Consider the following 16,528-nt stretch of genomic DNA (forward strand, 5'->3'; position numbering starts at 1 on the left):
CCTGTTCCAATGCTTGACCACCCTCTCCATGAAGAAATTTTTCCTAATATCCAATCTAAACCTCCCCTGGTGCAGCTTGAGCCCATTTCCTCTTGTCCTATCACTAACTATGTGGGAGAAGAGACCAACACCCACCTCACTACAACCTCCTTTCAGGTAGTTGTAGAGAGCGATAAGGTCTCCCCTCAGCCTCCTCTTTTCCAGGCTAAACAATCCCAGTTCCCTCAGCCACTCCTCATAAGGCCTGTGCTCCAGACCCTTCACCAGCTTTGTTGCCCTTCTCTGGACATGCACCAACACCTCAATGTCTTTCTTGTACTGAGGGCCCCAAAACTGGACACAATTCCAGGTGCAGCCTCACCAGCGCTGAGTACAGGGGGACAATCGCTTCCCTGCTCCTGCTGGCCACACTATTCCTGATACAAGCCAGGATGCTGTTGGCCTTCTTGGCCACCTGGGCACACTGCTGGCTCATGTTCAGCCAGCTGTCAACCAGCACCCCCAGGTCCTTTTTGGCCAGGCAGCTTTCCAGCCACTCTTCCCCAAGCCTGTAGCGTTGCATGGGGTTGTTGTGACCCAAGTGCAGGACCCGGCACAAGTTTTTAGGGGTTACAGTAGCTCAGAATCATAACATGAGTAAAAAATACCCTACTGTTATGGAAATCAGACTGGAAGATATGCACATAGTTATAGGTAGAAAAATGTGTTAAAATGCAAGAAATAATTCCTCCTCTCCACTGAGCACTGGGAAATCCCCTTCAAAAATACTAAGACCATTTTTAGAAACTATATTTTAAGAAAGACACCAACTTGTTGGGAAAATGATGAAAAAGGCTGGAAGTCTATAAATATGACCCATGAGGAAGGACTGAACTGCTCTTGGTTAGTTTAAAGAAAAGCAGGTATTCTTGAAGTATACAATAAGCCATTGAAAAGATGAATTAAATAACCTGCTCTTTATATAGAAGCACCTATTGAAATAAGTTGTTTAAGTACAGCAACAAGTGTTCACATTTGAATTAGAAAAATTCTATTACTTGCAAGGCTAATGAAGGACTGGAGTGCTTGAGTATGATCTAAGAGCACTTTCCTTAGAAATAAATAATGTTTGACAAACATCTTCTGGGAATAAACACAGCTGGAGTAAGGAACTAGTGCTGACCTGTTAGGACCACTTTCAGCCCTATTTATCTATGATGAGTTACCTGTATATATGGGTGTGTGTATACATATACACATGTATTGTTAGTCAGCATCACATTTAAGAGGTCAAATACATGTTTGCATTTAGGAGAAGTGAGGCAAAGGTGGATTTTTCAGAAATGTACTATAGGTAAGTAAAAGGCAAGATCTAAAATTCATAATGTACATTCTGGTTGCATATCCATGTTAATTAAACCGATGTTTACAATCTATCAAATGAAAGATACTGAGTCCATGAATTCATTTTTGTTTTAAAAATCACTTTAGTCTGTGAAATGAACTGACCAAAATAGCAATATGAAGCAAAAAAACTGTGTTCTAAATTTGTCAGAACTCAATTCAAATACATAGTATCATTTGTCCCTTTTTCTACTAATAATCCAAATTACTTTATAGCCTGCCTATTAATTGGGTGATCATGATTTAAACCATAAATCATGCCTCTCCTTTAGTTTTCTCAGGTACAAAGGATTATTTCAAAACCACTTTTTCTTTCTACAGATTAGATGAGCTTTTCCAAAATATTGTACTTGTAGAACTTGTAGCTGACTTGCCAGCAGACTTATAAAAGGCAGCATTCATAAATGTTTCACAGGGTCTGAGAAAAAAGCAAGCAGAAAACAGGAGCGGCAGACATGAAAATAAAAAGGCTAATCGACCAACTGTGAATAGGTCTATCTGTTTCATTTCCTGAAACGTAAATGAGAGGAAGAGGTTTATCAGCTGGCAAATAGTTTCATAAAGTAGATAATTGTCTCTGCTTAAGCAAGTTGGCTTTGTAATAATGGCATTGCCCTGTAGAAGAATACTGAATCCCATGGCAGATAAATTTAAGTAGGGTCTCAATCCCTGAAGTGTTTAAACTTTCTCTCTTGAATGAAGTCGGAGAGAAGTCGATGTAAGCAGTCATGTGGTTATAGCCACATGTATTAAGCATTTTTAAGGATACGAAATAACTAACAACTGCAGAAATTTTCATCTTTCAAATAACAGACTTCAACTGTAACTCGATGTGCCATAACTGCCTGGGCAAAGATTCTCATGTCATCTGTTGAACATTTCTTTTTTCTTTCTCAGGAAGGATGGGAAGGCAGTTTTTGTTCTGCTGTCCTGTAACAATGGTATGCTACGAGATTTGCATGAGGCAAATTAAATTGGAACAAATTTTAAAATCCCCAGTAGAATTTTAGGCTTGCAAGATGCATTAATCTTGAAAAAGTCCAGCTAAAAAAAGTGTCTGAGAGGATCAATCCACTTCAAAATTTCAATAAAATATAGAAATTTACCAGTTAATTTTCATCTGCTGCTTATGTTATCTGCTTGCCTACAACACAAAGCCATACCTTCCTCACAGTTCCAAATTCTAACTTCTTTTCAATATACCTTGTCCATAAATCATAATAGGGTGAATGCCTTGATTTTCTGCCATATTTCTTCACCAGGTCCATCTACCCAAGCAACTGCTATTTTGCTAGGGTGATGGGAGACATAAATTATAAAATATATTTAAAAAATAAAAAGAAAGATGAAAAAGAAAGGAAAATTGTTGGTAAATTACAAGATAATCCAACTGCAGTTAAATCTAGTCATGATATCTAATATAACTTTACAATTTTCTCATAGTCTCTTCTAGAAGTCAAAAGGTACACAAATCAGCGAAACCTCCAGAGTAGCATTGTCCTGGAAACTAGTCTTAAGGTTTAAAAGATGTTGATCATCTACAATATTTGCTTATATTTTGGAAGTGATGTATCAGTTTTGCTTCTCAAATTCCTATTATATTTATCCTGTAGAAATGCTTCAAACTTATTCCAGATTCATTTTCATGAATAGGATCTTATACCAGTTCCAGCTGGTATTATATGATAACTCCTAAAGAGAGTTAATCTTTCATTTTTGGCAGGCAGTTATACTCAACCACTCATATGCCCTATGAGAACAAGTCCTGAGGATTTCTGATATCAAATCAAGTGCATCTAGCAGAATTGGAAAGCTGCTGTTTAGAACTCTGCCCAATTGCAGTATATTAATGTAACTAATTATTAATATTCACATGTCATTTTTGAAAAACGTATCATTACTGTGGGATTTTTGGTGTGCATACAGTATAATTTCTATAAGTGAATGAAAACAATTGCAAGCTGTACTGTTCAAATAGGAAACACCACATGATAAAAAGCAACACTTTAAGTGACATTTTAAAGAATAACAGGTGAAGTATCTAATATACACCTGTGCCCTCGTTATCTGCAAAGCTGCATCAGTTCACAAGAAAATATTAATTTCTTGCATAAAATAACATTTATGCATGATTGTCTAATTTTTGCAACATGGTTTGCACACAAATATGCAAGTTCAACAAGCAGAGGCACACATATTTTTGCAGAGACTTTCTTCATGTTACTACGTGATATTTATACTACTTATGCAAAATTCTTTCAGAATGTTTATTGTATGCTCTGTGCACAAGACTTAGAGAAGACATAATTATTAGTCTAGAAGAAATGTTTATATTCCAGCGTTAGTATATGTAAGAGTCTAACTGCAACATGTTGTTAATCAAAAGAACCAAAATTATAGCACACCAAAGATACTTAAATCAGTAATTTCAATGCAACTAATGACACTCTAAAGCATTCCATATTTGACAAACTGTAATATCTATACCATCTGTCTGGTTTATCACCATATGGCATTGTATCAATTCCTAATAACTTTTTTAATATCGGTCCTCTGCTTTTTAAGGTGGAATTAACTAGTTTTATGATGTTGGTGAGTGTAAAGAAGTGAAACACAGTCCTTTTGGTTGTGAATTACATGTTCTACCTATAAATAATGGTGGGTTTGGATATTTAGTTCATACACATTCTGCAGTTTCACATTTAGATAGAAGTTTATCAGAACTGCTAGCTTCCAATGGATTTATTGCTTTATTTTTCTTTCTGGTTTAGTATTAATGCTTACTTTATCATTAGACACGTTTACAAACGTGATTTGTAAATCATTGTACAATGTTAGTTGTAAATATAGTCATACTGGGGAAAAAAAACAGACTGAAGAATGTGGTTACCCTTTTATATGTAAGTACTTTGGTACCTGCTGCTATTCAGAATTCAAAACTTATACAAAAGTGAAAAGTAATACATTGAACAACTATTTACGCTTGAAGGCCATAGTCCCCAAAAGCTACTGAGCTGCCTTTCTAAACTTACAAGCAGCTATGCACACATCTCAGTCTTATCACAGTACTGCTGATACTACTTTATTGTCTGTTTAGGATAGATACTTTTTAAATAAACCTGCCAGTGTGCAACTGTATTTCGGTATTGATAAATGAAATGCTAATTGCGGTCTGCTTTCCTTTTAAAGTGCCTTTTCAATGAAAGATTACTAAATTGTATTATCAAATACATCATACACAGAGGATAGCAAGATTTGCAGCACAGTTACCATTTATGTTAATATTTATGTGGGATATGAAAGCCAAGAATTTTTAGAATGTCATTTATCATGGTTATCATACAAGAAATTTATAAAGCCTGTCATGTAAGCACACTTATATGTGATCTTAATGATGATTTTTTTTTTCATGAATCAGTTTTGAAATCTGTGTTCTTTCATTTATAAAACACAGAAAATAAGGATTGGAAGAACTTTGAAAAGATATTTAGTCTATTACCCCAGCTCAAGATGAGATTACATGTGTTTAAACTCTCCTGGATATATGTATATCTCACATGTTCTTGAAAACTTCTACTCACATACCTAAATATTCTTCAGAAAGTTTTGCTACTGTCCAACCATAAACCTTCCTTTGCACAACTGTAGCCCATTGTATTTAATGCTTCCCCTCTTCTTTCTCTGGAATCTTCTTTCTCTAGATCAAAACAGCCCATTTCTTAACCACTTGTTTGTATTAAGGAATATTTTAGAGAATTTTGATCCTTTGTAATATTGTCTTCTGTCCTATTTTCACTGATCAACACCTTTCCTGAAACTTCATTTCCATAGTGCAGAAAATCAGGGGTACTCACACTGCATAGCTTTAGGCACCTAAGGTGTGAGATGGCATCTTTGATTTAATCAGCTGTGTCTGACAATCTCCTCCAGCAAGCAATCCACAGACAAGACTAATAGATGCTGTCACACCTAATTTAGGATATGTGAATATGCTGAAAAACTCTAGTAGGTAGTGCCTTACTAGTTTTACTATAAATAAAGGTTTCATTTACGCGCATTACATGACTAATTCTGCTATGCATGCGTGCCTATCTGTGTATCTCTTCAGCAATGTCTAGTAATTATACATACATACAGTACACAGTAGTAGGATATAAAATGTTAATATTATGTATATTTGTACATATACAACTAAACTTTTTTACTTGTTTATGTGATATGCTATTATTGAGGCATATGCTGCTGTGATCAATTGTAAACCTATTTCCACAGTGGTAAGACATAACATGTTTTTCTTCATCTCAGATTTGGGTAGCTACCTATATCTAGCACTTCATTCTTATCCATAGTGAGTCCCATTTAGACTGTCTTGGTATTTTATCAGCCAAAAAAAAAAAAAAAAATCACCAGTGTAATTTTCCAGTTTTTGTGGATTTCTACTATACACCACCTGGATACGCTCCCCCCCCCCCCCCCCCCCAATATTTTTTTTTTCCTTCTACTGTTCAGAAACATTTCACAGTTAGTTTTCTCTGGACATTAGTGTAAGTGTCCCTAGCCTTGAATTACAAGAGAAATGTCCCTTCTGTTTCCCATACCTAGGTGTTCTTTGTGAACAAACTGTACTCTTCAATATCAGGCTTTGCTGTTATGCCAGTTTACATGTACATGTACACACCAATATTTTCATTATATATACCTATATGTAATTATACATATATATACATTATCAAGTTCCCAAGTAAACTAAAGCATACTGAAATACGGACAAAGTTCATATTAAACAAAACAACATAGGTGGGACCTTTTTTGCCAAGAAAGTGGGGACAGTAGGAATAAAACTTAAAAAAATATTAATTTAATAGGATTGGCTATCAAACAATAGATAGATGTGAAATGAACAGATCACTATAAGGGTAAGAATTGCTCCTTACCTTTACATACAGGTCTATGATCACTCCATGCAGCAAAAACTTCAGCTATCCTCTGACAGGTGATACTTTTTGAACCTTGTAGCACATAATCTTCATCACAGGAGAACTGTACTGTTGCTCCCAAGCTAAAAAATCAAACAATGACATAAAAAGAAGTACTTTTTTACAAAAAGGTATCAGACAATTTTTCCATTCTTTTAGGTACGATGGTTCTGACAAACAATACAAACATGTAATCCACTAAATGATTTTTTGCTCTTAGTAGTAAAAGGCTGCAGGCTATGCACTAGCCTGACAGTGCACAGTTTTCAGCCTTCTCTGGGCTCACTTTGACCAGAGCTGGTTTACCTTTTTTTAACAGTTGTCTGGAGGTCAAGTGACTATTTTCTGATTTAACTTCTGACTTTGATGCAGTATGTAGTAGAGGTTTGACAAACCTGGGCACTGTGTAACAAACAGTAGCTATTTATGTTAAATGAAGCTAGGAAACACTGAGAAAGAGATATAAGGAAATCACATAGAAGAGGAGCCAAAAGGTCATCCACAAGACTGAGGAAGAAATCCCCACTATAAACATTATATTCCTCTCAGTGAAGACCTCAGGATACAGACGACTTGCTCTAAATGTCCCCCACCCCTGATTATTCTTGAGGAAGTCTGGTGCTTTTGAATTTAGAACCAGAGGGGCATTGGAGGGGGAGCACAATACCAGAGAAAAGGATTAGGTATTAATAAGGTTTCTTGTATTAAAAAAAAAAAAAAAAAAAGATTATTAATAAGACTTTCTTGCATTAATTTGGACTAGGAATGCATTATTGTAAATAGATTAGTAATAGCTGGTTTTTATATTTTGATTAGTAAGTTAAGATTTTGATTAGGCTAACAGTAAAGTCTTAACTCCATAGAAGTGGTGTGTTTTCTCTTGCCAGTAACAAGATTCTGAATGTAACAACTGCTAGACAATGAAAGGTATAAGGTGAATACGAACATTTGTTCCTTTAACTGGCATACGTTTCTCAAATTAATGAAAGAAAATAAAAGAATTCTAAAAACATCTTACTAGGTATTTAGCTGTGATTGTTTATGAAGTTATAATGCTGGCTTCAAAAGATTTTGTACTTTTCCATATGGAGCTGACATTTGGTGTTGCAACCTTGGCAAAAAACAAAACAAAACAGGAAATAAGCCCAGAAAAACTTGTTTTGTTGTTTGTTTTGTTTTGTTATGTTTTTCTGAGGGGAAGACTGGGGTTTTTTTCAGTTTGTAAAAGTTAAAAAAACTCAATACATAAATATGTATTACTGAGATAATTCTCCTTTAGTATCATTATTGCTTCAAGTCCTGATTATAGTTGGAAACAGCCAATATATCAGGCCTGTCTCTGACATCAGAATCTTACACTCCATAATTTTAGCTTGCTGTTTTTAAAGGCTTGTCTGTCCCAATTGTAAAATATTTCTATAAACTGTGACTGTCGACTATAGTGTCACAAAGGTCTTCAGAGAGCACCTTTTACCTTACCAGTTGCCAAATGATTGTCATTATGTTTTTGAATGAAAAGGTGGTGTTATTATTTTTCCTATTCCTTATATAAGACTGAGGAGCAAGAATCATAAATCTGCAATTTAGTATGTTACCTCGTGCTTGTGCCAAAAATGAATGGCATTTGGGAAATACTTTTGTTTTCCCCTCTAATTAAGAAGGAATAAACCCAAAAGACTAAAGCAGAGGTGTTATTGAAGAAATTCTGAGAAGAGTCAAGTAAACTAAAAATTAATATTTTGAAAAACTCATGTATGGTGATACTGCATTTTTTAGCAAAGGATATTTTGTAAATGGAATTTGGAGGAGTATTATCGCTTTTATCACCTTTATAGTGTGTACTGGTAAAGCTTTATGTTTTTGGTATTAAAAACATGTGATAGAACCTTGCAGAAAAAAAACCCATACAGCATTATTTACCAGACTCCACAGTGACTGCATAAAGATACTTGCATGCACATGACCAAGACTAGCATTTTATAATAAGAAATATAATAAAACAGTATTTTGAAAAGGCTTCCAAAAGGAAAATGTCATAAAAGTGGAAAAGCACAAATTCCTTTTCCTTCATTATCCTTATTTTTTTATGGCCTAATATTAACAAATAATTCCTTTATATGTAATAGATAACACAAATTAAATGACCACTGTTATTCCCTAGTCTAGGCACAGCTAATATTATGGATGTTAGTAAGTCTGAGGAGGGTAAGAAGGGAAAAAAGGAGGGAGGAGAGGAGGAAAGAAGGGGAGGTGAAAAAGAAAAGGGTAGGGCTTTTACATATAATTGCAGAAGAGAAAAAGGAAATAGGTACCAGCAGGATACAAGGCATTGTCTAGGATTTAGATATGAGATGTTCAATATAACATTTTAGTGAGTTTGTTTTAAAAGCCTAGTGTAGCAAGGTTATATTTTTTTTTAATTTATGCCCAGCTGATTAACTAAACAGTTTGACATGTTCAACTGTATTAAGTTTTAGCTACGCGGGACTTACAACATGTGGTAAATTTAAATCATGAAGATTTTTCAGAAGGGAAGGAAAAAATGCAGAAACAGAGTAAGAGTCTGAGAGATCTGAAGCCTGGATCTCAAAGCAAGAGCAGATTTAACCCACTGGATGTCAGATAAAAGAAAATTGAATGTTTCAGAAGTACAGTTTCTAGAGGAAAGAATACCTGTTTGTCTACCCCTGTCAGCTGGGATAGAGTTAATTTTCTTCCTAGTAGCTGGCATAGTGCTGTGTTTTGGATTTAGTAGGAGAAGAATGTTGATAACACACTGATATTTTAGTTGTTTCTAAGTACTGCTTATGCTAGTCAAGGACTTTTCAGCTTCCCATGCCCTGCCAGGTGCACAAGAAACTGGGGGGGGGCACAGCCAGTACAGCTGACCCAAACTGACCAAAGGGCAATTCCACACCATATGACGTCATGCTCAGTACATAAAGTGGGGGGTGTTGGCCAGGGGCAGCGATCGCTGCTCAGGACTGGCTGGGCGTCAGTCAGCTGGTGGTGAGCAGTTGCATCACTTGCTTTTTTTCCCCTGGGTTTTGTTTCTCTCTCTCATTGTTCTCCTTTTCATTACAATTTTTGTTACTGTTATTATTATTATTATTTTTATCTATTGTTATTATTTTATTTCAATTATTAAACTGTTCTTATCTCAACCCACAAGTTTTCTTATTTTTGCCCTTCCGATTCTCTCTCCCATCCCACCAGGGGGGAGGGTGAGCAAGCATCTGTGTGGTACTTGGTTGTTGACAGGGGGTAAACCACAACAGCAGGAAATACACCATTTACTAAAAAAATTGAACTGATGGTATCAGAACAGTAGCTGGCAAAAATTCCAGAGGTTTGAAATGATTATGAAGACTTTACATGTCTGATAATTATTTTTATCACCTCCAGAAGTACAAGTAACACTCACATTACTCAGTCCACTTTACTTGTCCAAATCAGTTTTGATATTAAACTGATATTTGGTAGTATATGACTGTAAGCATACTGGACTCACAAACACAGTGAGATTGGAAAATTTACAAAATCTGTAACATGTGCCATGTGAGTAAGATCTAATATGGGCAGTTAGATAAGCATATGATAATACACAAGTCTAAGAAAAAAAATGGAAGAGCCAGAGATCAGTTCCTATGGCAGATCAACTCAAAAAGACATTAATATCAAAAATCAAACAAGCACCTCCTGTCTGAAAGGTCAAAAAAAGACCCCCTCCCCCCGCCAAAAAAATCCTTCTGGACTTGCAGTGTATGAATGGCATCCATAAAGGCCAGCATATTGTCTGTCATGAGCTTGTCAAGAAAATGTTAAGAAAATGGATCTCTCAGGAATTTAAAAGCCTAGTTAAGATTAAATTTTTTTAATGTTTTCCTGTCATTATCTACCTATACATTCTTTCAAAAATTGAAAAGCATTAATTTTTTCACAGTTGTCTAGTAGGAGAGATCCTTCTTGTTTTTTCTGTTGATGATATTTTTTCTCCAATACCTTTTATCTATGATATACAAGAATTCAGTTCAAAATCCATCTTTGTCTTAAAAAAGTTTGGTAACTGAGTACAGGAAGGTAAAGTGTCACTTCCCTCCCCGGGTATAGTACATGAGGTGAATATTATGAGGATTCAAAAAGCACATGCAGATTACCAGGAAATAATCATAGAATCGTTTAGGTTGGAAAAGACCTTTAAGATCATCCAGTCCAACCATCAACCTAACATGACCAAGTCCACCACTAAACCAATTAAGGGTAGAGTAGCAACCCCACGCCTCCTGGCTTGGGGCTGGATCATTTATAATGAAAGTGAAAACTAGGAATCATTAAGATTGGAAAGGACCTCTAAGATCATCATGAGCTCTAAGACAAAATGAAAAAAGATAGGCTTACATCTACACTCAGGCTTCGCCTTCTCTAGAGCACTTGGCCATGGGTTTGCAGCGGCTCTGGTGTGGTGACATAGCAGCAATTTCGGTGTTTTTTTTTTATTTTTTTTCTTTTTTTTAGTTGACAGAATCTCAAATAATTTGAGGACTGTGTTATAGGCGAAAGAAGAATTCTTGATCAGATGAAATTGATGATATCTATTGCATGTCCAGAGGTACTGCATGAGGATATGTGGGAGGTCTGATCAAAGCCTGCTGGTATGTTAGAACTACAAATTGTGGAGAGAGAAAGTCAGATCATGGGAGCTGGTTTTAGGGGACTTGTCCCTGGAGTAGTCAAACTCTGAATTGTAGGCAGGTATTATTTTAGAGAAACCTGGCAGAGCAGTCTAAAACTGTGTGTGGAAACAAATGATCAAAAAATAGTTCGGACAACTAAAGGCAGTTTGATTGCCTGACTTACGTTTGATCCAAACTGCTTACCAGATGAAGCCCCTTAAAAGTGTGTGTAGAATACACCCGTTTTTTAAATCTCAAGAGAACTGAAGCATGATATAGCTATGGAATTGTTCTTTACTATATACAAAAAATAGTGCTTGATGTAATAGTGCTCAACATCAGTAAGGTTTTTGACACTGTCTCTTGCAGCAGTGTCTTTTGGGAGCTGACAAAATATGCACTGAATAGATAGATTCAAAATTGGCCTGGCAGCTGTGTTCAAAGGGTAGGAATCAATAGCTTCATATTCAGCTGGTGGCCAGTAATAAGTTGAGCACTAGGAAGTCAATATGGGGTCTTATGATGTTTAATATTTTCATCCTCAACCTTGATGATGAGACAGAATGAACTCCCAGCAAATTTATGGATCATACTAAACTGGGAAAAGTAGCTGACACACTGAATAGCAGAGCTTCAATCCAGACACTTGACTATGTTGAGCACTGGGCCAACAGAAATGTCATGAAACTCAACAAGTAGAGGTATAAATTTTTGTGCTACTGATCAGTAATATGTTCTCATCCTAAATAAAACAAACTACACACAACTACATTAGAAGTGGTGGCAGCAGATCAAGTGAAATTATTACTCAGCTGGGGAGGCCGTATCTGCAATATTAAGCCCAGAGCTTGGTCTCCCATTTCAAGAGAGATATTGATAAAAACTCTAGAGGGTTTGGAGGTTAGTCAGAGGCTTAGAGCACATGACCTAGAGTAAAAAGTTGAGGCAGCTAGGCTTAACTAGTCTGACAAAGAGGAAGCTAAGGTGCTATCTAATAGCAGACCGTATCTACTTCAAGAACTGTAACAAAGATAATGAAGCCAGACTTTTCTTAATGTGGCAGACAATACACAAGGGGCAGTTTAGGAGCTTCAGGTTTTACATTACAAGAAATTTTTTCCAAGAAACGCAGGGCAGAACTGGAACAACATACCCAGACTGTTGTGAAATCCCTGTTCTTAGGAGATTCCATTTTCAGGACTGGCTAAACAATACCACAGCTGATCTGATTTAGTGTTGGCACTAGTCCTGCTTTGGGCAGAAGGTTGGAGTTGATACCCTCTCAAGGATCCTTCCAATCAATATTTCTATGATTCATTCAAGCTGTTAAATTTATTTTGAACTCATATAAGGCTTTTTCATCTACAACATACTGTGCTAAAACAGTTCATAGCTTCAAAAATGCATGCTTGACCTGTGTCTCTCAGTAACTTTATCTGCCAATTTCTATTTCTGATAGGAAAAAAGATGATTGCCATTAGGTTTGCATTTGCAGGGAAAACCCCCAAACTTTGGATATATTTTCATTAGAAAAGAAAATATGATTAAAGATGTGTATTTTACTGTATGACAGGTAATGTAAAACAAGCTGTTGGAAATTCCAGCAGAACAAACACTAGTACATCTAAAATTTTAAGAAACTTCTAGGGAAGAAAAGTTTTCTTTCTGAGGTAAAATATCTTTTTCAGTACAGGAAAAGCTGGCAGCTATTAGTAAGTCTTCTTGACTTTATTTCAACCTGCAAAGGCCTGTTATGCTCAAATAGGCATCCAGCATCAGAAACAAAGCCTTTAAAACTTCTAAATATAGCCATGGGGAATTTTCTTTTTACAAAAAAATTATCCAAAAGGGTGAACATGGAATGTCAGCTCCTAAACGATGTCATGAAATGTTGCACCTTGTCTTAGAGCTTGCATTACAGATTTTCTAAGTCTGTGTAAGAACCGTGTAAGAATATATGAACGTGCTGAGAGAGCAGATAGTGTTTATAATCAGAACAGGAGTGAAATTGTAATAAAATGTTTCCAAACCTATGCCTTTACATTTGAAGAAAGCTAAAGAGAAGTAACAAGAGCATCCTCTTCTCTAAAAAAGATTATATTGTACTGAAATTCATTTTTGATTGATCTTGACAAAGATAGATCTAACCCCTTCTTCAAAATACTGTATTTTAAAATTAAGGTATTGTAATTGGGATTTTCACTTCCTTATCAGAAGGGGAAAAAATGACAAGCTCAAAGTAAAGCTATTTCCTACATTAGAGAGAGAGTGACTTCAAGAAGGGAAAAGGAAAAGTATGCTATTTTTCTCTCTGTCATGTGTAAGACAACCTGGAGAAGATTTTACATAGTACTGTACTTTTTTAACTAAATGTAAGAATTTTCTTTCAATGTCTTATTTATTTATTTTAAAGAATTAGTAGCATTCTTACTTTGGAAGGTTATGAAACAATTGAGCAACCATTATGATAATAGCAAGAATTGAAACCAGGTTAATTTAAAAAGGAATTTTATTCAGACTGTTGAAAATTTTTAGTTTGCTTTTTTCCTTGTAAGACCTTGTTTCAATGTATCAAGTGTTCAACTTGAGATAAGTGACATATGTATTGCTAACATTTGCCAGTCTTGTTCTTTATTATTCCAAATCTTACCATTCGCATTCGTAAGACCTTTAACAAGCCTCAGATAGGAAACCATCTTATTTATTCCTAATATGTGTAAGATGAATACAACCAAAAGAGTAATTTTCCCCTTTTCAATGCCTGTCAATAAAGTGGCTAGAAATTGTGCACGTGTATGTGTATATATGTCCTCCCACTATTTCCAAATACAATGTTTTTGCATTACAAAGAGATGCTCCCACAAAATAGTGGAAAGACTCAATCTTTTCAAAGGAAACAAGTCCTTTCTGGGTTGTTTCTGAGAGCTACACTCAGAATAGACCTGCCTATTAAGGAGATGTTGCACTAGATGTGATTTATTTAGAGAAGATTATCCAGACCAGATTGTTTTTATCTTGAAATAAACTGAACCATGAAAATTCAAATATTTCATTGAAAGGAATTAGTTCAAGGACAGCTTTTGAGCATAAATTTGAGGTGGCAATGAAACCATTGAGAACCCTGTGTTTTCAGAAACCGTTACTGTTCTGCAATCTAACCTGTTAGAGAAACCAGGAAGGAAGCAAGCTGCCCTTAAAATCAGCAAGATTTTAGACTGTTCCTAGAATCTGCTATCAACAGAAAGAGGATCAGTTAAGTACTAGTTTGTTGGGGTTTTGGGTTTTTTTCATTTTTTCTTACTTTGTAAAAATTTTTTTTTCCATACTAATGTCAAGAAGTGATCAAAATTAGGATCAATACAAAAAATTGACTTAAGTTTTATCTGAAAACACATTATTTGGTGGAAGGTGAAGAATAGTTCCTCACCAAAATAAACATCCCTGCGCACCAAAATTACAACCCGTAAGACCAAGAGCATAATAATGTGTCTGTTACTTCTTCTGTTTATTTTGAACAAAAGCTTATTTACCTTTTTTGTTCACCAAAATTGTCATTAAACCAAACACATCTTTTCACTTTCAATTTTTCACTTCCAGTGGATATTGTATGTTTAAGCCATGTTCTTTCACTTACACACATTTGAAATGTCCTAGTTATTTATTCTTTTCCATTATGATGGGACTGGATTTATCATTATGTTATAGCACATTCATGGGAGTTGATAGAAAAGCCGATTTTCCCTCACAGATAATTTGGGGATTTTTTTCAAAAAGAAAAAAATTCACTGAGTTCAGTGAGAAATTAGGGAAAAAAACCACTTAAAAATATTGATTTTGATATCTTGTATATCTTGTACTCTATTGTTCAGTAATTTGAATGCCTTCTCCTTTCATTTTATCATAAATTCATTTGAAATAGGAAAATTTGACAGTCACATCATCACAGGGTACAGGGAAAAATAATGTTAAATTATATCCTAATAGTCTGGCCTAAAAAGAAATATGAGGGCACGGTCATCATCATATCTCCTTTGAGGTACTGCCCCTCACATAAGTTAACTAGAATGATCTTGCAGGTAGGTCTTTCAGTAGTCACTTGCAGAGACAACACTAGAAAAGGACTTGCAGATTCTCTGTCAAAGGCTTTCACTACCAAGCCATATTTCTGAGGTTAAAATATGAAACACTAGCCTAAGTAATGACTCTAGAAAGCATGACAGTTAAGAAATACAGTTCATTTATTTTTATTTCCCTGAAAAAATCAAGAAATCATTTTTTTGTCAGGTAATGTCAGAAATGACATTCCATATAAAATTAGTTATAAAGCTTTCTCTGATGCACATTGAATTTTTTCTTTTCTCAAAACTAGAGGAATAGAGAGACTATAATAACTAACTGAGAAATTACAACAACTGACTGCCAGCTAGTACATTTACTTAGGATGTCATTGTCAGTTCTACTTTCTGCTTGATTATGGGGAGAAAAGACAAAACAAAACAAAACAAAAGTACAAGAAGTTATGTAAAAGAATGAAGTAACATAATTTCGTAAAGTCTTTGCTCATCTCCTGGATTACTCTAACACTTATTATCTTCAAATGTTAAGAAGTATGCTGTGTGATATGTAAAATACATCTTTTGAACAACTGAATGTAATGAAACAAATTAATTTTAAAATGTTGTTTCCTTCCTACTTATTACTTCCTTTTTTATTTCCTTACTTAGGTGTTTTGAAGGGATTTGTAAACACAATGATAATGTGAAATTAACATATGACATAAAGCAAGAACATAGCTTTAGATTTATTCTTTTAATAGTCTAAAATTTGTCTATATATCAAATATATATGTTCTTAATCCTTTTTATTATGTAATGAAATGAATGTTCAACAATTGAAAAGGAAACAATACAGAAACTCAGATAGGTAAGAGTTTAAAATTAATTCAAAACATTTTCAATAAGTGATTATATATGTGTTTCTACTCATACAATACATCAACCACTGCTGTTACTGACAGTAGGAGTCATATACGATCACTGAGAAAAAAACATAGAATGTTTTGAAAGAGTATTGTAAACCTTTTTTTACTTACAAGATAAGGAATTTGAAAGATAGCCAAGAATGGAGGAGGAAAGTGGGCTAAAATTTGAGTTAAACAAAAAAAGGTGGAATAGATCACTAGCAGTGTATAATTTTTTGATTTTTTTTGAGTCTTCCTAGAAACATTCAAAAAAGCCAGCAAAGAATGAAATGTAAAATTTTGCTAGAAATGAAGTACAACATTTTAGTTCTGATTTTATTTTTATATACTATACACTACAAATTTGGTATGTATCAAAATTAATTAAAAAAAAAAAATCTGCGTTGAGTTCTAAACGACTCTGAGGACTACTAGGGAAATACACCTGCATGTATCAAACTTCTGGGTTCCTGAAAAACATACTGTAGAAAATACAATATTATCTATTAGATTGCAACAAATATTTCTATAATAAT

At 34.8% G+C, this 16,528-nt stretch overlaps 1 protein-coding gene across 3 annotated transcripts in view; it reads right to left on the reverse strand.

Moving 5' to 3' along the window:
- CSMD3 (CUB and Sushi multiple domains 3) overlaps window positions 1-16,528 on the reverse strand; it is a 760,009-nt gene that overhangs the window by 440,033 nt on the left and 303,448 nt on the right. For all 3 annotated transcript variants that reach the window (XM_075706425.1, XM_075706424.1, XM_075706423.1), the window contains one exon: window positions 6,318-6,442. In XM_075706425.1, coding sequence (XP_075562540.1) covers window positions 6,318-6,442 — 125 coding nt within the window. The remainder of the gene's footprint in view (window positions 1-6,317; window positions 6,443-16,528) is intronic.

This window comes from Pelecanus crispus, chromosome 2 (genome assembly GCF_030463565.1).
Source record: "Pelecanus crispus isolate bPelCri1 chromosome 2, bPelCri1.pri, whole genome shotgun sequence".
NCBI classification, from domain to species: domain Eukaryota; kingdom Metazoa; phylum Chordata; class Aves; order Pelecaniformes; family Pelecanidae; genus Pelecanus; species Pelecanus crispus.